Raw genomic sequence first — 25203 nt, 5'->3', positions numbered from 1 at the left:
AGCATTTCATCCACATGGCTCAGAATAATAGGTAGAAAAAATAGAAAGAAAGAAGGAAAGAAAGAGGATAAAATAAAATAAAATAAAGTAAAGTAAGATAAAATAAAATAAAGTTATTAAAATAAAAAATAAATAATAATTATTAAGAAAAAAATTTTTAAGTAAAAAAAAAAAGAAAAAAGAATGGACGGACAGAATCCTAGGACAAATGGTGAAAGCAAAGCTATACAGACAAAATCTCACACAGAAGCATACACATACAAACTCACAAAAAGAGAAAAAGGGGAAAAAATAATATATCTTGCTCCCAAAGTCCACCTCCTCAATTTGGGATGATTCGTTGTCTATTCAGGTATTCCACAGATGCAGGGTACATCAAGTTGATTGTGGAGATTTAATCCACTGCTCCTGAGGCTGCTGGGAGAGATTTCCCTTTCCCTTCTTTTTTCGCACAGCTCCCAGGTTTCAGCTTTGGATTTGGCCCTGTCTCTGCGTGTAGGTCACCTGAGGGCACCTGTTCTTCGCTCAGATAGGACGGGGTTAAAGGAGCAGCTGCTTCAGGGGCTCTGGCTCACTCAGGCCGTGGGGAGGGAGGGGTACGGATGCGGGGCGAGCCTGCAGCGGCAGAGGCCGGCGTGACGTTGCACCAGCCTGAGGCGTGCCGTGTGTCCTCCCGGGGAAGTTGTCCCTGGATCACGGGACCCTGGCAGTGGCGGGCTGCACAGGCTCCCGGGAGGGGCGGTGTGGAGAGTGACCTGTGCTCGCACACAGGCTTCTTGGTGGCGGCAGCAGCAGCTTTAGCGTCTCATGCCCGTCTCTGGGGTCCGCGCTGATAGCCGCGGCTCGTGCCCGTCTCTGGAGCTCCTTTAAGCAGCGCTCTTAATCCCCTCTCCTCGCGCACCAGGAAACAAAGAGGGAAGAAAAAGTCTCTTGCCTCTTTGGCAGGTACAGACTTTTTCCCGGACTCCCTCCTGGCTAGCCGTGGCGCACTAGCCCCTTCAGGCTGTGTTTACGCAGCCAACCCCAGTCCTCTCCCTGGGATCCGACCGAAGCCCGAGCCTCAGCTCCCAGCCCCGCCCACCCTGGTGGGTGAGCAGACAAGCCTCTCGGGCTGGTGAGTGCTGCTCGGCACTGCTCCTCTGTGTGGGAATCTCTCCGCTTTGCCCTCCGCACCCCTGTTGCTGCACTCTCCTCCGCGGCTCCGAAGCTCCCCCCTCCGCCACCCACAGTCTCCCCCTGCGAAGGGGCTCCTAGTGCGTGGACACCTTTCCTCCTTCACAGCTCCCTCCCACTGGTGCAGGTCCCGTCCCTATTCTTTTGTCTCTGTTTTTTCTTGTTTCTTTTGCCCTACCCAGGTATGTGGGGAGTTTCTTGCCTTTTGGGAGGTCTGAGGTCTTCTGCCAGCGTTCAGTAGGTGTTCTGTAGGAGTTGTTCCACATGTAGATGTATTTCTGATGTATCTGTGGGGAGGAAGGTGATCTCCGTGTCTTACTCTTCCGGCACCTTCTCCTCGAGCCCCAATCCATTTACATTTAAGGTAATTATCAATTTGTATGTTCTTATTACCATTTTCTTAATTGTTTTGGGTTTGTTATTGTAGATCTTTTCCTTCTCTTGTGTTTCCTGCCTAGAGAAGTTCCTTTAGCATTTGTTGTAAAGCTGGTTTGGTGGTGCTGAATTCTCTTAACTTTTGCTTGTCCCTAAAGGTTTTAATTTCTCCGTTGAATCTAAATGAGATCCTTTTTGAGTAGATCAATCTTGGTTGTAGGTTTTTCCCTTTCATCACTTTAAATATGTCCTGCCACTCCCTTCTGGCTTGCAGAGTTTCTGCTGAAAGATCAGCTGTTAACCTTATGGGGATTCCCTTGTGTGTTATTTGTTGTTTTTCCCTTGCTGCTTTTAATACGTTTTCTTTGTATTTAATTTTTGATAGTTTGATTAATATGTGTCTTGGCATGTTTCTCCTTGGATTTATCCTGTATGGGACTCTCTGCACTTCCTGCACTTGATTGACTATTTCCTCTCCCATGTTAGGGAAGTTTTTGACTATAATGTCTTCAAATATTTTCTCAGTCCCTTTCTTTTTCTCTTCTTCTTCTGGGACTCCTGTAATTTGAATGTTGGTGCATTTAATGTTGTCCCAGAGGTCTCTGAGACTGTCCTCAATTCTTTTCATTCTTTTTTCTTTATTCTGCTCTGCAGTAGTTATTTCCACTATTTTATCTTCCAGGTGACTTATCTGTTCTTCTGCCTCAGTTATTCTGCTATTGATTCCTTCTAGAGTATTTTTAATTTCATTTATTCTGTTGTTCATCATTGTTTGTTTGCTCTTTAGTTCTTCTAGGTCCTTGTTAAATGTTTCCTGTGTTTTCTCCATTCTATTTCCAAGATTTTGGAACATCTTTACTATCATTACTCTGAATTCTTTTTCAGGCAGACTGCCAATTTCCTCTTCATTTGTTTGGTCTGGTGGGTTTTTACCTTGCTCCTTCATCTGCTGCATATTTCTCTGTCTTCTCATTTTGTTTAACTTACTGTGTTTGGGGTCTCCTTTTCGCAGGCTGCCGGTTCCTGGTTCCCGTTATTTGTGGTGTCTGTCCCCAGTGGGTGAGGTTGGTTCAGTGGCTTGTGTAGGCTTCCTGGTGGAGGGGACTGGTGCCTGTGGTCTGGTGGTGGGGCTGGATCTTGTCCTTCTGGTGGGCAGGGCCGTGTCTGGTGGAATACCTGTATATCTTTTTTTCTTTTCCTTTGTGCTTGTCTAGTTTCACTTGAAGTGCACCCCACTCTTCAGACCAGAGTTCCTAGTGTGAAACAGCTGCGCCCAACACCTCAGCTTGCAGGCCGTGTGCCTGAGTGCTATGGTCCACACGGGCAGCTCTCTCTTTCTCTCTCTCTCTCTCTCACTTTCTTTCTCTCTTTTTCTGTGTCAATTGTGTAGTCTGTCAGAGTCTTATCCCCCTGGGAAGCCTCACCAGCAGCTCTGCCCTGCCCTGGAGCCTTTTTAATTCCCTTTGTGCTTATTCTAGTTTTACGTGCTCATAGGGTACCGCATGCAGAGGCCTTGAACCCAGCACTTCAGACCAGAGTTCCTCGTGGAAATCGGGACACCACAACACCTCAGCTCAAGATGGTGGCGGTTAATTAGTAGCATCTTGAATGATGACTTTGAAAACTCCCGAATATGCTCACACTAATTTACTTGAGCCTATTCACACAGCTGCAATTAGTGATTTCTGATACATAAACTTAAAAAAATGCAATTACAGACTTCTTTGGACCAAGAAAATTGGAGCTGCAGGTTATATTATGCATAGTAGCAGTAGTTATTTTATGCATTTCTCTTCCTTGAAATAATTTGAATGTACCAAAGTGTGGTTTTATGTTCCCATCATGCTTTTCAGGATAGGACCCTTCAGGTGGCACTGGGAAGAACAGTCAGCTCTGCATTATCTCTGAAAACTTCCAAGCCAGGCCTTACACAGTATTGCCTCGCTGAGCACAGCCACGTGGTAGTCCAAATATGACAGAATTCATTAAAAATGAAAGGCACGCAGTCCGGGCTGCCTGTCTGTATTTCCTCACCAGAGACTGAGGGCTAGGGGAGGGCCACGGCCCTGAAACAATATAAAGGAAATCGGCCAGAACATCAAGATATTCTAGCCAGCATCTATTGTATCCTGTAGTAAATTGTTAAATCGATGTCGCCTACATGGCTGTCAAAGGTTATTAGAATGAAAAGTCCCAAACAACTGTACAAAACTACATCGCTTATTCAAAATCACTTAAGAAGAACTAAAAAGAAAATATGTTTGTAACTATGGTGAGCTACTGAAGTGTCCATATGGCCGAACCATTTGCTTATAGCAAATAAAAATGAGTACATGTATTTTACCTTGGTTTTTGCATTGACATTTGCTCCCTGCTTCAGAAGAAAGTTGACCATTTTCACGTTTCCATAGTGACAGGCCACAATTAAAGGAGTGTAACCAAGCTATAAATAATAATAAACAAATAAATTACTACTCTAGTAGTTAATACTCAAGGGGAGGGGGGGGCATGGAGGCAAGCAAGTACAGGAAGAAAAGTGCAAGTCACTAGCTGAAGTAATGAAGGAGAGAGCGTAAACCTAAGTCTGCAAAGTTGGAATCTTTTTGTAAAGATTCCTAATATCTGCTATCCATTTGGACTTGCTTTCAGTAAAAATGGAGAACCATTATAGATTTGTGAGCAGGAGAGTCATAACTAATTCAGAATGGGCTTTGAGGAGGGGGAACTTGGACTTGTGGTGACGTGAATGGGGGCTACTGGGAATAATCCAAGTCAGAACCTGTCACAATATTACAGTGATTCGCTTTACCTTTGTGTGGGCATCCTGGTCAGCCCCATGCTTGGTGAGAATATCAGCAACATTCACTTTATCTTCCTGGGCTGCAAGGTGTAAGGATGTGAGTCCACTCTATAGAGAGAAGGGAAGCAAAGGGGTACAATTGAAGAAGAAAATACATTGTATCATCTATAATACTATGTCTTGAAAAATCCTAAAAAATTCATAGCCTCTCCCTAGAAACTGCATCTTCTGATATCTAAAACAAACCCTCCAAGTTAATATGACTTTCCATCTAAGACATACTCTCTAAGTTACTCAACACTTTCCTCAAATTACATTTTCTACACTGTGTGCTTATATTATGATGCGAGCCTTTAAAATAACTCAGCTAATGAGCTTCCAAACAACATTCATTTCAAACCCATCTGTGCCTCCTGTTGAATGAATTTATTTCCTTAAATAATGGACCAACCGGTTACTACTTCTACATTATAACCACAGCAATAATCTATATTTTCATCAATAAAACATCACATCAATGAAAAAAATGTCCAGAGTTACAGGAAATGAGTTCAGAATAATTTTCTCCAGCATCCAAAGATAGTATATTATTTTGGGGGTTCCTCTAAGTGCTAAATAGTGACCCCATCATTTATATATTGCCCCATAAATTTGGCCAGTTTTATGTAAATGTCCTGGCACATATACATCAAGTAATTATTTTAATTATTTGAACATGCAATTAAAGTACAGTTAAGAATTAATAAAAGATGAAAGAATAGAGAAAGGAGGAGGGAAAAGTGGTTTATTCAGTCAGTGCCACAGTCTGTCAGCCTCACTACGTATGCAAATATCTCCCGTCAAGCAAAATTGAAATTTAAAGAGTATCTTTAAAACCTAAATCATTTGTATGTTTAACAGGTGTTTTATGAGTACCTTTCATATGCCAGGAAGTGTTCTAGGCACTCGAATATATCAGTGAATAAAAGCTTCTGCCCTTTTAGAGCTTATATTCCAGCTAACAGTATATTCATGCCGTATGTTTCTCTCCTGCTATATTCTTCAAATACCTAGTATATTTACCCTCTTCCTGTACATCCTGCATCTCTATACTGAGGTATCTTACTTGTCCTCTGAGTTGGCACCCCCTCTCCCCCGATTCACATCCAATTAAAGCTGACCAGCCCTCTTAACCATGGCTCTGCAGGCCTGCTTTACTTCTATAAGCTGACAAGTTCTCTGACCTTTAAAAAATCGGAGTGATATTTACAGAGAAAGAAAAAATTCTCCAACTAGAGAAAGGGCTTTATATTTAAGAATCCAAGGCTTTTTGATTCTTAGAGTTCTGGCTGAGCTCAGCTTTTGTTTTTCTTTTTTCTTTTTTTTTGGCTGTGCCGTGCAGCTTGTGGGATCTTAGTTCCCCAACGAGGGATCGAATCCAGGCCCTTGGCAGTGAAAGCTCTCAGTCCTAACCATTGGACCACCAAGGAATTCTGGAACTCAACTTTGAGTTTCATAAACCATGAGGATGAGATGGAATATGCACCCTTTTGCATTAAAATGTTATCACTTCTAAACAAATAGTATACAATCCTAAAGTATAAACAGTATGAATATTAGGACAAAGCAGAAGATTATTCTTCATGTTGTTTTTCTCCATATTAAAATAGCAAACATAAAAATATTTCTCCTTTGAGATCATCGGTCTTTTAAAAATGTTATTGAAGTGATCATCAAATATCTCAAAGGCATCTTTAATGGCCTTTCAAATATATGTGCTGTTTTCTACATTATTTTGCAGAATGGATTTCCTACAATATAAGATTGCAAACTAACAACCAGTATGAAAATCCTCTATAGTTTATTATGGTAAGCTTGCATACCTAAATCAAATTATGTAAACCTTCCTAATAAATTAAGAAAATAGAAGATGTTGAAGGAGTTCTTTTCAAAGAAAGTAATTTATTTCCTAAGATGTACCGGTGGACTCTACAGTCGGTTTTATTTTATTATTACATGGTGATTGGATAAGGAATGTAATATCATTTCTATATTACAGTTCTTACTGAGAAATAATCATAGAGAATATGAATTTAGAGAATATGAAATTACTGATTTTAGTTGGTCTTAAGTAGAAAAAGAATATATGTAATTTACAAAAACGGGAGAATTTATTATCAGCTTTGCTTATTACCTGAGATACTTTCATGGTTGCATTATCTTATAATTTATTTATTTCATATATAACTTATTTATTATTATAATGTATAATTATAAATAATACCAACCAAAAGCCAGGGTTATATTTTTATATATTATATTGTTATTCAGATATATCTTAACATATTTACTAACATTTTACTCTAGTAGCAAATATCAGTACATCATGCCTTTGTCTTTAAGACACCACCCAATGTTGAAATCATTGTTATAAAGATAACATAAATACTTTGTGATTCAAATTGAATATTTTTCTCCATTGCTGAGTGGAGAAAATATTCAAAAATACTCATTAAATATTTGCTAATTGACTGCTAAAATTCTCTCAAAGGAAGTAATATGTTTAGAAGAATACTATCAGGGAGAACATAGTGAACTGATTCCACATATGTATCTACAATTTTTATGAATTAAAAATTACACCATCAGAAGCATTGTGTGATCAGTTTCATGAAATGTCTAGAATTTCCATTCTACTCAAAATTTTGCCTGATTTGTTTATGGATTTCTTGTGTTTATTATTGAATGAAGATTTGTTTTTAATGGACAGTAAACACTTACATGACTCATTTGTATACTGATGTTAAATGAAATATTCTACTATAGGTTTCATGGTGAGACTATCCCCAGTGGGGTAAAAGACCACCTGAGAGGCATGATTTTAATGACCACAAGGAAATCCATGCCCCAGACTTTAATGACCGTCTGACACACTGAATTTCACCATAAGGCTTCATTATGTTCATTCTTGTTAAAATGCAAATATCTTTTGGAGGGCTAACCGTGTAATTAGTCTCACCATGCTTTAAAAAAGGATCTCAGAGGCCTTTTGACAGAGAAGAGAGAAGTGAGTAAGGGCAGGGGATGTACTGGAACACTTCTGAGTGATAAAGACACAGAATAGGGCTCTAGAGGCATTCAAGACAGCCTGTCTTTTTCACAGCTCTTTCTGAAGGACATAAGCTACACGACCCATTTACAAATGTTATTAAGACCAACTTACAACTGAGTCTCCAAAAGTACTAATTAATTCAACAGTGAGATGTGGAAAACATCTTATTTGTATATTTGTGGAAAATCCTAAGAAACTTAATTTTCACTAAACCCACACCACGTGTTACAAAAAAGTATTAGGAGATTTAACTGATGAGCTAACTTATAAATATAGGCTCCAATTTTTTGTTTCTCAGCAGCTGGCTCCAATGGAGTACATAGAAGTATATATAGATATAAATATATAGATATAGATACACATATAGATAGATATAGATAAGATAGAGAGGGGTATAGCTATATATGGAGAGAGACTGACATGTACTTGTAAAAATCTAAATATTTGAATAATATCTTTTTCTGATATGTCCCTAACTATTACTCTATTATAGTTAATATGCTGTCCACAAAGGCCATTCTCTGGAGAGGTGCTTTATTTAAAACACTGATTATCTGACCACCTCCACAACAACCACCCAAGCTAGGCTGAACTGAAGTTGGCTCAGAAATCTTTATTTTACTGAGTTCCCTGCTCCCAACCAACAGGTGCCTCTGAAGCTCAGCCCAGCTGAAAATGACTTAGGTCATGGGCACAGACCAGCAGCTTAGAAGCAATTGCTTGGGCCGGAACCCAGATGAAACTGCCACCTCTCTCCCTCTCTGGAATTTGGAATTAGGACCAGCAGGTACTATGGCAATCTGGACTGACTGCTTGAATTGCAGTGATTCTAGCTATTGGGAGCTATAGGGTAGCCTCTTCGGTCACATACACAGAGATGCACAGGAAGCAGATCCACAGGAGAGGCAAATGAAACTGACCTGTAGGGAAAAGTCAAGATGCAAACATGCAGCCCTGCAGGCAGAGTCTGTGAGCCTCACTCCTTGCTTGCCTGTGATCTCCCAGTCCCTCATGAGGCTTGACTCCTTTGCTACCCTTGAATTCTATGAGATATTCCTGTTTCTCTTTAAAACCTGCCCCCTCTTTGTTCCAAATTATCTTAGATTGGTTTCCATTTACATTCATTCAGAAGACTCTTCACTAAAGCAAGAGGCAAAACCGGAATACCTTGGTTGACATGTGGATATTTGCTCCCTTATCCAGAAGCAAGGTGACCATATCTGTGTGCCCCTCTTGCGAGGCCAGATGGAGTGGAGTGACTCCTTGCTTTGTCACAATGTTCATCTCTGCTCCGTAGTTCAGGAGTGTGGAAGCTATCTGCATTTGATTCTTCTTGGCAGCAATATGTAAAGGAGTATAGCCATTCTAAAAAAGTAAAGATAAAACACATGTAATTTGTAAGCTTAGCAATTGCCAGGATATAGGTCTGAAGGAAATAAGAATCTCTAATCAACAGAAAAGTTAAAAGTCCGTTTATAGTAAATCCAAATTCTTGCCCATCATAAGTTTCCATCCAACAACACCCAAATCTTTGCAAGCCATGTCACAAGGCACCCCATTCTACTTACATGTAAGACAGATATAGACACAAATGCCCCAAAGCTTAAAATCTCATAATGCTGCTCCTGAAGAGCAATAAGCCACATTCCTCTTCTATATGACTGTCCTTTAAATACCTGGTGATGGTTTTCATATCTCCCTTTAGTCTTCCCTTTTCCAGGCTAAATTTCCCTTTCCTTCAACTATCCCTGACAGAAGGCCCATTTCTAGAGCTCTCTCCATTAAGGATGACCTGCTCTGGACTGATTCTAGTTTGTCGATATAGCTCTTGAATTGTGCTGCCTGGAACTGAATACTATATTTCAGACATGGTTTTAATAGAAGAGAATAAAATGGAATTATTTCTATGGTCTTGTTATAACATTCCTACTAATGTGCTTCTGGTTGGATTGTACTTTTTACTCACTCAACAACTATTTAGTAGGTACCTAGCGTATGCTGGTCAGTGTGCTAGGTGTGGGGATATAGAGGTGGACAAGACCTGATCCCTGTCTTTAAGGGGCTGCATTCTGGTGAAAAAGATATTAGTAAAATAGGCTTCTATTAATCCTATTAGGTTAATTAATTAATCCTATTAGGTGGTCAGTTAAAATCCTGGATCCCCCCTTCATCTCTACAAACTCCTCAAAAGTAGCAATAAGAGGCTACTAGTTTTATGTGGGAGTTTGTGGAGAGGACCAGAGGAACTCATACTTTGTTTACAACAGCCAAACTTTAAACCCCATACTTAGTTAAAAGAACAAACAAACAAACAAAACCCTGGAACAAGTGTAAGTCTGGAACCTGTATTGTTTCCTTTCCTTTTCTTTATCAAGTCAGGTAGAATTTTCCATGAAAAATGCGTGATAGAAATGAAAAACAGTGGCTTTGCCACTGACTGTGGCATGCTGAAGGGAAAGACAGCATATTGATCAAGGGCTTCTTGTGAAACTCTAAGAAGAATTTTAGGTCATGGGATTTCCTGAAGTCTAACTGCAAAGGGTACCAAAAAAATAAAAAGGAGTTTTGAGAATTTAAATGCCCTTATGTGTTGTCATGAAACATTGATCTTCAAACGTCCCTACATTATCTATCTACCCTGTCTTCCTTTCTCCAAGCCAAAATAGGCATCTTTCAGTTCAGATGAATGATATTGCCCTCTAAGCTGTTCAAGAAATTCAGCAGCTCTTCTTGGAAGTCCTTTCATAGGTCCTTGATGTTCCACGTCCTCTAGAACATTGAACTTGGACAGTGGGCTCTATTGAATAAAAGGGCACATAGATTTTTGTGGAACCTATAAGTTTAAACACTTTTTTGGCTACAGTGGGCTTTCTTCAGCCCCAACTCCCCCTATTTCTGCAGCACAGGCTTTACCAAGGCTAAGCAAAGAATCAGTGAACCTACCAAGTTTAGGTAAAGTCAGAGACCTATGTGGAGGAAGACAGGGAGGTTTTAACATAACAACCTAAGAGATCATCAAAGAGAGTATCAAATTTTTAGTAATATAAGAGGTCTGACTGTCCAGCAGATACTCAACCTGCAAGTCTGAAGAACCCTCTTAACTCCACATAGAGTCAAAGTTTTTGGAACCAAATAACAATAACAACAACAAAACCCAATGAAGACTAAGAAAAGATTCCGGATTTTGGTAGAAGGAAGCAAAGAGGTTCTAGGGTCCAAGGGACCACATGTGTTGAGAGGTGGGGTGGGGAACTGTAATGAATAGAGTGTCAAAAGTGGAGTTAGGGGTGGGGTCCAACCAACTGGCAGCCAGCCTCTCGGAGCGGCCCCCGAGCTACAGGACTCATGCTGATTGACAGGCGAGGTCAGATGAGTGGAAGACACTAGAGGAGCCTCCTGAACCCCCCCTACTGTGGACCCTGGAGTAGAGGATGCTCTCCCTAGTCTTCTGGACTTTGTTCACGTGTGCCAGAGAGTAAGGACCACACTCTATAGAGGCTGGAGATCAAGGGTACATTTGTCTCTTTAGAAGATCCATACACATTATTTTATGTTAGGCCTTCTCTCCCTGGTAGATTGAGAGCTCATTGTGGGAGGAGAACACGTGTTTTATAGTTTTACTACGATCCCTTCTTTATACATATGTGTTGTATTGGGTGTTGATAAAGTCATATCTTTGCTCAAAATGGTCAGCCTAGAAAGTTAATGAAAAAAATACTGGCATGTTAAATGAGCAGATTTTTTTTTTATTCCATTGGAATAGTCGCTCAGTCTTCATTCTTCCATTCAAATTTATTGAGAACCCACATAATACTGAATAAGACACCTCAGAGATATGCAAATATGAATATAACATGATTAATGTCCTCAAGTAGTTTATAATCTAGTAGGAAGAAAGACATAAAACAAATGCATGATTGATGATATTACAGCGAAAGGGTTATAAAGAAATAAGAATGGTATGTGCAATAAAAAAATTTGTCCTGCTCTTTTAACAGTTTAAATATTTTATTATAAGCCGTATATTTGTAGCAATAAAATATATATGTGTGTATATATACATACATATATAGATCTATATATAGGTATGGGTACAAAGTTATATATATATAATAGTTTATTATATATAATTTGTTTATATACAAAATATACTTTCAGAGTATTCCATTTTATTATATATGTATAATGTGTATAATTTAAATAGACATGTGAGTATATATGTACATAGTTATATAATAGAAGTGGAATAATTCTCCTCTACTGCTTTGGGATGCAGTAGACCTAGTGGTTAAGAGTGCTGCCTCTAAAGTCAGATTGTCTGAGGTCAAATCCTAGCTCTGGCAATTATTAGTCATGTGACTTTGGACGTACAAAGTAACCTATTTAAATCTCACTTCCTCATCTGTAAAATAGAAATCATTATAATACCAATCTCATGGGATTATTATGAGATTAAATGAGATATTGCATGTAAAATGCTAGGCACAGTGTTTGGCATGTAAGTGGTAATAGTTGTTGCTTTATTATGTCATCTAATATAGCATGAATATTTTCCCACCACAAGAAATATTTTTCTTTTTAAATAAACTATGACATCTTCTCAATATATGTTTACTGAATGAATAAATGAAAGATACAGTGATGACTTTATCTGTTATATGACATTCATGGATATTTTCAGTGTAATAAAGAGGCAGGTCAAATGGTGGGAAACACTCTGTCCAAAGGTTCGGGTCTTAGTTGGAGCTGTTTTATGAGTTGGTGCTACACATACTCCCCAAAATGCATCCCTAGCCTAGGAACTTGGAAGGATGTATGCTATAGTTAACACGAATGAAACATGTAAAAAACAAAGAGTCTTTCATATAGAGCACAGTGAAAAATTTGAAGTCAGAAGGAATGAGTGAATAAAAGGGTAGGTATATCACAACATTCTGTTTATACGAGAGAAGGGAAAACCTGAACTGCCTTTCTTACGTTTAATTTCTCAAAACTCATACTTGTGTGTCTAAAACACTGAGTGTTGGCAATCAGAGTCATCTTTACTGGTACCTGGGCACGTCCCCTTAGTATTTGCTGACTTGTAAAAAATCTTAAAAGGCTTTGTGGAAGCAAACGGTCGGGAAAAAAAAAAAAAGGACAATACCAAAAGCTACTATTGCCAGGACTAGTTGCAGTTATATCAGCACCATGTGCTTAAAAAACAATTCCCATGTCCGGTCAGATTAGAGTTCCACCCTACAGTCTGTAAATCCTTTCTGTGGTCCTCACCTTGGCAGTGGCATGAGGGGAAGCACCCTTCTCCAGTAACAGCAGCGCCACCTTCTGGTTGTCATAATGAGCAGCAACATGGAGCGGGGTAAGGCCATTCTGTAATGGGTGTGTTGAAGTTTCAGTATTAATAAATTAGCATTAGCTGCCCTGAAGCTGCCAGGATGCAAGGAAACTGGTATCGATTAAGTCCATGTTAATTCATTAATATAGTCAATAGGAAAAAATAAATACCTCATGATTTTCTTATTAGAAACGTAACTAAAACTGAAAATGATCCATTGAGCTTTCATTAGCACAGGGCATCTTGATTCCACCATAATTAAAAGTCTAAAATGCCATGTAAGAATTATTACGTTAACATTGCAAGGATTCTTCTTAACATAGAGAAGTTCCGGGCCCTGTTGTGACAGGAACACACATTTGAGGCACAGCTCTTTTAAACACCTTCTGAATCAGTGTATATGTGGGCAGGTCACGGACACTGCCATCATTATCTATTTGGTATAGTTTCATCCGTTACATTCATATTCCTTTAAGAAGAGTGAGCCAGATATCTTGAAATGCAGATCTCCCAAGCTTCCAACTTGACCAAGTTATATAACAAACATATATGCTTGAAAACTTTTACCTTCCCTGCAGAATCTGCAGCAGCACGGCGTTGTAAGAGAAGTTTTGCCACATCCAGGCTTCCATACTTGGCTGCTACGTGCAAGGGTGTGAAACCCTTCTGAAAATGTGAAGAACAAAAGTAAAATGTAGCAGTTTTCTTTGTGACGGCTAACAAAATCTTTTTTTTACTGGTTAACATATTAAGCAAACTTATGTTGATTCTCCATTTGGGAAAAATACTGGGAGCATTAAATCTGTTAGCCATAAACAAGGACTAGGACAAAGCATAAAGTTTAACAAGCAAGAGTTTGGCTTGATAGACTGAACAAAAGAAATTTTATTTTGAGGGCTTAGAGACTGAAATTTGACTTTCTAGGCTTGGAATTTATGTGTCAGTAAAATGGCTCTGATTTGTGAGTGAAAAAAAAAACACAACCCTGTCTTTTTCTTGCCTCTACAATTAATAGGATTGAGACAGTAATACCTCCTGTCCAGGCTTTCTCATTTTTCTATCCTTTTTATAATACCTGAATTCCAAATTTCTTTATTTAAGGTTTAGGGTAGTTCAGCAGCTATGATAAAAAAAATTATTTGTGATTCAGTTGATTGCATTTTCTGCAGAAATAGCAAGATAAAATGGTGCACAGAGCAAAAGCAGTTCACCGTTTAAAAAGCACCTCTCGTCCTGACTTTTATCCCTTTTCTCAAAAGACCCACACTTTATATAAGATCAATTCCTTTCGGAAAATACAGTCTACTTCTGGCAGGATGTTGAGCTGATTAACACCAAACTTTTAAACTGCTGCTCTCCTACACATGTTTACACGTACAGATTCAATGTCTTGTGTGCCTAACCAATGTCACTCTCTGTAATTAGCAGTGTGTTACAAATACAGCTAGGTCCCTGGACTCAGATCTCAAGGATGGCACAGTTCCTACACCATGATCTCAAATCCATCCTCTTGGCCAGACAGTCTAATCACATGCTCTTCTGGCACTGCATTGGGAGTGGGAGAATTCTAAAGCTGACCGGGGCTTGCAAAACACACACAGCAAACATGCCTGGGTTAAGTGGTCTAAGATAGGGCTTATCCTCCAGACCATTTAAGCCTTCATCAGAATACAGAATATCCCTCAAGAAGCAATACTGCTTTTTCACAGTGTCACTACAAAAATTATTTTTAGCTAAGATGTCATTTTTCTTTTTGCTGTTTTTTGAACATTAGGTACTAAGAAGTCCTTGGAGCAGAGTAAATCTGCTTTTCCCAAGTGTGGGGCAAATATAGGAAGTCCATTTAAGCCAACATTTGCTGTTAATGCTCTCTTCCCTCTAACTCAATCCACACAATGATTGGAGTGACACTCAGGATGAAGTAGAGTTCTCTGAGACAAACCATGTGTTAAGAAAGAAAAAATAAACTCCTTATCCTTAAAGTCTTGCTGGAATAGTGATCCAGCCCCTTTATAAATTTGGAAACTATTATGAGACAAAACTACATAGAATCTTTACTGTAGAATCACAAAGTAGAGGTTGGAAAGCATCTCTCGAATCACACGTCTTCCGTCTTCCCCTATGTTAATCTCATCAGGATTTCATTTACCCTCTGATATTTATCAACACTTAAATAGCTTTACTGACGATGAGTCAACTACCCTTCAGAACCCCAGTCAGTTCCACTGTGGAACTGTTTTGTTTAATAGTTTCTTCCATTTAACTGTCCTAATTTACTATTGTTTTAGATATATTTCTAATTCTAAAAATCTTTGGAAGACAAGGGATTATGTTTTATTCCCTATTTCTGTATTTTATATATCTAAATTTCATTTATTTATCACCTTCATCTGATGAGACAATCACCCAGTCTCTCTTGGGTTATTATTACTATTACTATTATTATTATTACACAGTTGCCCCTTGAACAACACAGGTTTGAACTGTGAAGGTCCATTTATATGTGGATTTTTTTCAATAGGAAATACTACAGTACTACACAGTCTGCAGTTAGTTGAATCCAAGGATGTGGAACCATGGATATGGGGAACCCAAGATACAGAAGAACTGCGGATATGAGGACAGACTATAAGTTATATGAGGTTTTTCAACTGTGTGAAGGGTGGGTGCCCCTAGCCCTCTCATTGTTTAAGGATCAACTCTATGTTTGTTGTTTAGTTTATGATTTTTTTAAAAAAAGATTTTAAAAATCCTTTCAACCCTTCTGATTTCAGCATTTGAATAATTACCAACTTCTTACATCAAAGCATGTTTTACAGCCATAGGCAACCAGGTAAGTCGTAACAGCCAGCAGGCTGCTCCTACCTCTAAGAGGACAGATGCCACCACAGTACTTCAGTTCGTACTTGCAAACTCCCTTCTCCCCCAGATGCAGTATTTATGCCCGTTCCTTAGTAATCTGAATCACTGTTGTATTTGTGGGAATTATTTTGCACTGTGAATAATTCACTTGTTGTAGGCTGTAATGTGTCTCATTCTTCTTCTCTTCTGTACTAGTCCAATTTCTTTTGCTCCAATTAGCTGTGTTCGTGTTTTATTCTAAGTCATATCCAAAGAGGGATCTCAAATATAATGTGTCAAGTGGAGAAAAAATTACTCTGCCCTAGCTCAAAACTTTGAACATAAGTAAAATTCTTTGTTAGATGACAACTAATACAACTAATAAAGTGTGACTCTCCAGCCCAGTTCTGTTTAGACACTGTGTAGCTGGTGAAGTGTAGGGAGCAGAAAGGGCATAATAGCTGAAACAAGGGTTGGAAAAATGCAAGATTATGTGACGTGAACTTCTAGGTAGTACTAAAACTCAACAAATACAGTATTGCCAATCTAATGCAATATTATCTTCCTCAGTAGTAATACTAGCTCAATGTATTTGGGAATTGTATTTTTTTTTCTATAATATATTCAGGGGAATATATTATAGATTTTTATCACGGAAAGTAAAGAGAAAATAACACTTGCTTTATGGAAATCATCTTAATTAAAGTTCTAGAGGGAATTCCCTGGTGGTCCAGTGGTTAGGACTCTGTGCTTCCACTGCAGGGGACCCGGGTTCGATCCCTGGTCAGGGAACTAAGATCCCACAAGCCACACAGCATGGCCAAATAATAATAATAATAATAATAAAGTTCTAGAAACAACACCGGCATTAATTAGAAGAAGAGAAACCAGCCCTCCTTTTGAAGATATTATATGTAATCTCACAATCCTCCTTGGTCATTTAGAAAATGAATCTAAAATATTCAAAGAGGAAGAAGAAGTTGGAGGCCTAAAGGAGATCTACCCTTCTTGACACTCTATGATTTAGGATTGCTCCTGGTCCATGTCAGCATGAAACCATTCCTCTTACCTTGGTAGCTAAGGAGTGGGCGGCTCCTGCTTCCAGGAGGACTGATGCCACGTCTACCTGGCCTTCCCTGGCAGAGATGTGCAGTGGTGTGTACCCATTTGTAGTGGCCGCATCTGGATGAGCCATATGTTGTAGAAGCAGCTGAACAATTTCTGTCTTACCCAGGCGAGAGGCAATATGCAAAGGCGTCTGTTCCTCCTACAACTCAGATCAAGTAAAAAGTTAGTGCCAGGACAGACCAAACTTCACTAGCAATACATTTCACTCAGATGTTTCATGATGTCTCCTTGGAATCTCCAGGAACCCCTACCCAAAAGGAAATTACTGCTACTCTGACTACAATTTATATCTTGTTATAGAATGACCTGTTTGGTCACAAAATCTTCCTTAAATTTTTTTAAAAGTAGATATTTCCATGAACTTGGTCATTGTTTTCTGGGCATGCCAAAATGTTTCTCAACTCATTAAGGCTTCAGCCTTCACTTATGTTTAAATATAAACCAGCTCATGGTTCTGAATAAGAAAGAAATCTAGTCCAGAAGTCCTAAGACCTAGATTCTCATCCAAAAGCTTTCACTAAGAGACAGTATTTATTCTGGGAACTGAATCAAGAGAAAAAAAAAAAGAGGGATGCTGGGAAAACTTTGTTCTTACTCCACTCAGCAAGCCAAGGATACAAATGCTGGTTATTTTCTTCAAGGAGAGACTGTGGGTAAAGAAGATGTTGCAATCTGATTTAAAAAGATGTTGTTCCAGGAAACGTTGCAGATGGGTCTGGAACTTACATCCAGGGCTTCAAAGATGAAATGGAAGTCTGGCGAGGAGCAAATGGGGTTAAGTATTTGCCAAGTGCTTTTCATTTTAAAAACAGGGAGAGGATAGGGCTGGTATAAGGGACAGGGAGGGCACGTTCGAGAAGGCTCAAGAAATCACCTGACTCTAATGTGTGGTCAGGAAAATGTTTTCAGTGTTAAGAAAACGAGGCCAAACCATTGTCTTGATAAAAGAAAATTGTGTGTAACCTTAGTGGTGAAAAGAGGTGTATCTCTATAATCTGCCCAAGGGCATGTCATAACAAAGGTGAGAAAGGAAAAGCTGGGCCAACTTCCAGGGCTAAGAATGAATGGAGAAGGTAGAATAGAATAGGAAGAACTGTTCAAATAAATGCACTTTATCTTAAAGTGAAAAGGAAAAAAGTATTAAGTGGAAGGTACAGGAAGAGATGAAATAGCACTGTATGCATTTCAGGGTGGTAAGAACTAAATAATAAACGGTAATAATACAATTATTTTAGCAATAGAATTGGAATTTTGGAAAAATCTGCACCTTATAAACTTCTTTCATGTATGATGCATACCTGACAAGTCCTATACTTAGACCTGAAAGGAAGGCGTAACATATATTATTCAACCATTTTCCAGAGAAAAGAGATTAAGAGGAATTAAATGAGTTTTCCAGGACTGTCCAAGGTTACGCAGCTATGAAAACAGAACTTGAATTCAGGCATTGGATTCTAAAGACATTTCTTTGTCTATTCATTCCACAGAAAGAGATACAATATGATGGCCTCTAAGAAAACTAACAGGACTAGAGGTCTCTCAATAGCAAGGGAGACAGACAACACTTAAAAGGTACAACTTTCTCTGAAATACAGAGGAGAAAAGAGAGGAATGGAGAGAATTAACAGTTACAAAAATAAATGGACAGCAAAACACAATCAAAGACCAAAGAACTTGAGGATAGCTATCGTGAACATCTGTTGTTTCTGGGTTTCCCTGCTTGGACTTCTGCCCAGCAGAATTTGATTGAGGTGGGTATTACAAGTGACACACTCTAACATGTGTTTTCAGCGAGCGAGGGGGAGCCTTAGGGCAATGGTGACCCCTTAAACCATAGCTGAGAAGCGGCAGTCCTTGACTGGTGGTGGCCAAGTAACTGCTTAAATTATCGATCAGTGTCTCTTGGTTCTCAGAGCATTAAGGTACGTGTTTTAAAAAAAAAAAAAAGAAAGTTAAGAAATAAGCTGTTTTGCCCATTTTCTTCAACTTTTGGTACGCTCCTATCTGAAAGTGGAAAAGGGAAGAACCTACAAATTTGATAAGAAAGTCTTTCCACCTGTAATCAGAGATTATAAGACCTTGGAGGTTTGGGTAATTGTTTCCCTGTAGAATTGCAAAAGTTGAATTTGCCACCCCAAGCTAAAGCTAATTCAATCCAAGGCAAAGAATTGGGAAATCACAGAAGATAATATTCATGGGAAGAGCTAAAGAAAAAAATGTGGGCAGCTTGATCCTCTAGGCCTCTTCCAAATACAAGGGGCAATAATTCTCTCATCATAAAGCATCACTGACAGTGATACAGCCTGATCCAGGAAGACGTGAGCTCTGCCTTACCATCACTGCTAGTTTCCAAAATTAGGGAAACTTGCTGAGCCCCAACTCCTTTTACCAAAAGACAGAAATAGCAAAGGCTGGGACAGGGTTCAAATGTTTGATAAAATTTCTGCTATAAGTTACTAGCTAACAGGATTCCCAGGAACCATATATACCAGCAGTTAACTAAAGTTTTAAGTGAGTTACGTTCCAAGTGAGTTTAAGACTAGGGGCCCTGTGATTGCTCAATCCCTAAAGCAAATGCCAGGCCCCCGTATTGTGCCAACAGAATACGGGCACCTAAAGCAAGAGAACTCCCAAAGGGGCAGGTCTCAGCGGCCCTCTCAGCTATGTCCATGGAGGACATTGGACAAGAAAGGACCTTCCTGAGGGCAGGGCCCGGGAGACAAGCACATTGGCTGACCCAGGAACTTACGCCACTGCAGGCCCGGCCTTCCAGTCTGTACAGCAAAATATGTCTTATGCTCTTGACTGGTGAATAGAGTATGCTGCTTGCACTTTTAACTGAGAGATATTATTGTGATGATATGACTTTTCTTTCATTATATATTGGGAGTAGGCATAAATATGACCTAGCCCCATGATTATATAACCATGAGGTATTATTTCTAAACCTGATAGAGAAGAAAACAGACTACCCAGAGATCTTGACCTTGGAGATCAGTGTAGTAACTGGGTATAATTTTAACTATCTCCCCTTTGGAAGACAGTGAATTGTAGAGCAACGATATTAGGTTAAGAGAGGGAGTTTTCAGAAGTGCATGCATGTGGGAATTTGACTACAAACTATTAAGCAGTTTTATTTTATATTAAGAGGGATTAATGAGAAACCCTTTCATTATTAAGTATGGATTACAAAATATTTACCAGGTACACTACCACAATTTCTGGTAAAGTTAATGAAGCTCATGATATTCAGAGCCCACTGACGGACCATAATTTTTTTTTTAACAGCTGAATTGCCAGGTAAACTTAAAAGGAAATGAGAATAGACAGAGCACAGAGGATCTTTAGGGCAGTGAAACTACTCTATATGATACTATAAGGATGGATACATGTTATTATACATTTGTCCAAACCCATAGAATGTACAACACCTAGCGTGAACCCTAACGTAAACTAGGTGCTTGGGGGAATAATGATGTATCAATGTAGGTTCGTCACTCATAACCAATGTACCACTCTGGTGGGGAATGCTCATAACTGGGAAGACTGTGGGGTCAGGGGGCCTATGGGAAGCGTCTGCACCTTCCTCTCAGTTGCGCTGTGGAACTAAAACTGCTTTTAAAAAATAGTCTTTAAGGGGGTGGGGAAGGGAAACAAGAAAAATGCCAAGGCAGGGAAGAATAGAGTTTGAATAACAAAAGCATTTAATATATAAGAGCATAAAATGCCAATGATGAGTACCGAAGAACATAAATTACACTACTTGTACAATGGATAGAAAGGCAGAAAAAAATTATAACTACTAGAGTAATGAAGGCTGCCCACGTATCACTGGATTCTGCATGAAGGTCTGTGGAAAAAAATGCTATAAAATTCATAGAGTCAGAGAATGTTAAGAAGTCTGGAAAGGAGTTTCAAGGTGTCTAAGTCCAACCCTTATATTTTAATAATAAAGACCCGGAAGTGAAATGACTTGTCTGAAATGACAATTTGTATGTGTCCAGCTGAATGTTTTCATTCCAATACAATACTGTTTTGAAAACGGACTCACTACGGTAGGATTCAAGGTGAAGTGAGTTCTAGCTTAGATATATCAAATATTGAACAAGAAGCGAAAGTGTTTAAATAGTCCATGAGAATCCCAAAGGTGCTAGTGCGAAAGTTAATGAAACAGCGTGGAAAAGGAAACCGAAGATATTGATAAAATATTCAGTGTAAAGGAAGAAGGTGAAAAAAGCAACTGGGAAGGGAAATTTTTTAAAAAGAAGAAGAAAAACATCAAGTTGTGGGAATCAGAAATAGGAGAATCCAATCACACAATCTCCTGGGCCAAAATTCATTTATTTTGGAAAGTGGAAGGGTAGAATGCCTAAATATGGAAAATCAAAGTAAGAAGAAAAGTAGAACTCATTATAGAAATGAGGAAAGTAAAACAGATGAAGGGAAACATTAAAACTTTGAATATGGTTTGTTTTTAAGTTACTAGTAAGGAATGTCTATGGAAATTTGATTGGCTTTGGTGGTAAGAAATAAATTTTAATATGTATAGTATCTATATAATATAGGTTAAAATGTTAAAATTCATGAAAATGAAGATATATGTGGAAGTGCTTTCATAGGTAAAAAAATTTATTAAAATGTTAGTCAATGCCAAATTTCTTAGCTACTAAATTGTATTATTTTTTCAAATGTTAGTGTTTCTGAAATTGAAGTGCGTTTTCCATTGTGTATATTTACTGTACCATTTCATTTTTGCCTGAAAAACTGTTACTGAATTGATGTTTTCACTTACAGTCCTTGGCATTTCCACATCAAGAGATGAAGAATAGCAGCATCTCTTAAGGATAGAACTCATGCACATAACAGAAGAAAACCGCAAGCACCAGCACCTACCCTGGCTCTGGCATCGACAAGGGCACCATTTCTCAGGAGGCATCGGACCACTTCCACCTGCCCCGCCCGGGCTGCCATGTGCAGTGCAGTCTCCCCACGCTGCCAGGAAACAAAGATCATTCAATCATAAGTAAACCCACTGCTCTGCATGGCATAGAATAAAAATGTGCCTTTTTGTGAAAGATAGCATTATATCCAGAAGTTCAAGAAATCTATGAAAAGGTATAATTATTTCATAATTGTTTGGTCTGGAAAAACAGTATCTTCTCCATCTTCAAAAGGATAAGACAAGTGTTTAATTTTTTTTTCACTCATGACAAACCAGTGAACTTACCCAAACATTCAGGATACCCTGAGGTTTAACTTCACAATCAACGTGGCATAACCTAAATTGCTTTTGGTGATATGAAGTTACCTTTCATCCTTCAAATCTAAAATCTGTCACACTTAAATATGTGATTACAGCTCAATCCCATTTTTATGAGAAACTCTAGATGCTGAAGATCAAGTCAACGCAGTGCAAAAAAATCACATCATCTGTACCATACATGTCATTTCTTTTCAGAATTCAAAATTTACTTCTGAAATAAACTATTTTTTTTTACATTGGCTTTATCTTTGTGTTATGAGACTAGATAAAGACTGTTCATACGAGGAATCTGATTTGCCCAGGAGGTCTTCTGCTTATTATTGATGAGCGTATTTAATTACAGACAGTTATTTGAGAGAAATACTGAGAGATGAGTAAAGCAATGTTAACAGTGCCATCAGTTGAGGTGGGCAGCACTGAGCTTCAGGTGTCTCCTCAAGTAGCTTCATGCTGCATCAAGGAAGACACACTTATCAGAAAAAGGTAGCTTAACCTGCAGCATGAAGGATGATGGTTAGACATCAGAGAATTTTCTCATTGGGAAGCCTGTTAATTACTGCCTCTAAGAGAAGGGTTTTTTTTCAATCCGCATATTTTAAAACCACATGTAGTTCTAAAGAAAGCAGGGATTCATTCTTTCAAATAATTTTACAGTATAAAAGAATAAGATACTGGAATAAAAGTTATTTTAGTCACCACAACTATACTAGAAAATAAGGTTGATTTCAACCAGGTAAACTATTCCAAATAAACTAAATTGATTTCAACATTGGTTGAGGTAACTGGATAACGTTTGACAAATTCCAGTGAATAATTTCTTCTGAGTACTTGCACAACAAACCCTTAAACCCAGATTTAAGACAAACTTTAGTTTGGTACTTAGCTCAGAGTTCATTTTTTGCTAGTATTCAGAGACCCATTACTTATGAAGTTATGAGAAATTCAATCCCAATGATCTGAATTTGAGAGCATTAAGCTGGATGTCTACTCTAATCTTCTTTTTGTTGACGATTCATTTATCCTCTAATGGCCTTATTTTCTGATGACATCTTTTGACTTTTGTAGAGTAAATGTATTTGGAGTATGTTATTACATAAAATAACATGACTGGAACAGCAGTACTGTTTTCAGACTTTGGATGTATGGCAAGATTTTTCCTCTTCAGACAGCCATGATTTCTAACTTTTCTATATCACTTAAAACCTGCCTCTAAATAGATGAAGCTGGATCTTCTAACTATTTTTAAAAAACCCTCAAATCTTTATTCCATTTTTAAGTCTTATAATAGTACAGCAATTTTACTAATTTTAGTAGAATGAAGAAAAAAATGAGTTTCCTTATAAGAAGTTAAGTCAAAGAGGCCTCAGGAGTACCTACTCAACGATGAATTTATACGTTTACAAGCCAAACTTTATCAATAAAGGGTTTTCAAAATCTAAAAGGTTTCAAATACTAGTCTTAGTATTTCTAGTATCTTTATTTATGCTTAAAATAAGTTGTTTTTATGATGTTTACACATTTGAAATTGACAAGTTAGATATAAAACCTAATCTAAAGTATTAAACATTATATATGAAGAAAAGATATATATATGCAAATGGTCTCTCTACTTTAAAACAATGGTCTTGTTTAATTCTTATTTAATGACTTTTGGGTAATTGACCTTTATGTAAGTTGCCTTTACCCTTTTATATTATGTTACCCTTGTTTATACATAAGTATAAATAAGAAAATGAAAGAGGGTATATATATTTTAATCAGTAGGTTCCATTTCTTAGTTATTGGGCATCTCATCTTATTCAATGCCCTGTTTTCCTTATCTTAAGCTAATTAACTTTAAGGGTTAGGGGAAATTCTTAAACATAATATGAAGTGTGAACTTAGGCATGAATCCGTTGATTTGCTGTAAGAAGAGAAAAACTCGATTGTCCCCCACTTTGCATTCTGGACAGCTCCAAAAGTGCTGGGTTTTCTACTCCCATGGTTGTCAATGAATACTTTGGATTATGGATGTATTACAACTGGCAGTTCAGCTTTCTAGGTTTTAAAGTGCATTTGTGAGCCTTCTGGAAAGGGAGATTTGCGGTAATAATATCTGCACATGATTGAGTTGTTGGTACACTTCACACTTGGAGTGAATTTTGAGACAAAAACAAGACTGGCAGGAGAATGGGTATGCTCATGTCCAAAGCAGGTACGACATTTCATGCCCCTCCTCCCAGTTGTTAAAACTGACTCTGCTGACAGCTACATTGACTTCCACTTTGGCTGCATCAGTTGTAAAGCATCAAAGCACAACAGACAGCATTGCATTCAAAAATGCAACATGATTTCAGGCAACACACAAAGGCTTCAAGGGTAGGGTACTTTGGGGTCAGGAAATGACCAACTCTGACACAGCAAGCAGGCAGTCAGTGTTCACACAGTTTCTTAATCAACCTGCAAAGAGTTTTGGATGCAGCAGCTATATCCTCACGTTCAGAGAATACACCAGTTCACAGGCATCCCACTGCTAGAGAAAGTTAAATTCCTCTAAATGTAGGGTTGCCAGATTTAGCATATCAAAATACAGGATGGCCGGTTAAATCTGAATTCCAGACCAACAAAGAATAATTATTTAATATAAGTGTGTCTCAACTATGGCATGGTACATACTTATACTAAAACCAATTATTTGGTGTTTATCTGAAATTCAAATTTAACCAGGAGTCCTGTATTTTATCTGGTAACCCTATCTACATGGTATCTGCTCCCTGAAGGACACATCATACAAAAATTAAAATGAACAAACAAAAAGCAACTAGGAAACACATTTGAGAAGAGGATTACATTGGCAGGTGGCTCTCAAGTATTTGTTTTGAGAAGGCTGAAGAGAAAGAGTATGTAATGGACGAATGAGAAGATAAAACAAAATGAAGAAATTTATAATGACCAACAGGTGGAATTTAAAGTTTAATATAGCAATTGCCAAATTTGGGAGTATTCAAGAACCTAAATATGTCAACATTTTTATTGTTTTAATTGATATTTTGTTTAACAAATAAAAATTTGTTTTTTTATTTGAAAATCTATATGTAGCCCATATAGTTTTTTGTTTTTGTTTTTGTTTGCAGAGTGGAGTATATCAATATGGAGCAAATACATAACCATCAAATCATTTGGAATTGGTCAGTAAAGAAGCAATTAAGAGTGCCGCA

General features: G+C 38.2%; 1 protein-coding gene and 1 non-coding gene across 10 annotated transcripts in view; one reads left to right on the top strand and one right to left on the bottom strand.

The window, feature by feature from the left end:
- The window catches only part of ANK2 (ankyrin 2), a 347463-nt gene that overhangs the window by 110848 nt on the left and 211412 nt on the right, over positions 1-25203 (bottom strand). For all 9 annotated transcript variants that reach the window (XM_068543335.1, XM_068543343.1, XM_068543341.1 and 6 more), the window contains 7 exons: positions 21637-21735; positions 16685-16882; positions 13342-13440; positions 12711-12809; positions 8607-8804; positions 4358-4456; positions 3893-3991 (listed from right to left, as the gene is read on the bottom strand). In XM_068543335.1, coding sequence (XP_068399436.1) covers positions 3893-3991; positions 4358-4456; positions 8607-8804; positions 12711-12809; positions 13342-13440; positions 16685-16882; positions 21637-21735 — 891 coding nt within the window. The remainder of the gene's footprint in view (positions 1-3892; positions 3992-4357; positions 4457-8606; positions 8805-12710; positions 12810-13341; positions 13441-16684; positions 16883-21636; positions 21736-25203) is intronic.
- On the top strand, positions 16335-16407 carry TRNAG-UCC (transfer RNA glycine (anticodon UCC)). The gene has a single exon. It is a non-coding gene; the product is annotated as a tRNA-Gly (tRNA).

The sequence above is a fragment of the Eschrichtius robustus genome, chromosome 4 (assembly GCF_028021215.1).
Source record: "Eschrichtius robustus isolate mEscRob2 chromosome 4, mEscRob2.pri, whole genome shotgun sequence".
NCBI lineage: Eukaryota > Metazoa > Chordata > Mammalia > Artiodactyla > Eschrichtiidae > Eschrichtius > Eschrichtius robustus.
This window is presented reverse-complemented; position numbering and strand designations above follow the sequence as displayed.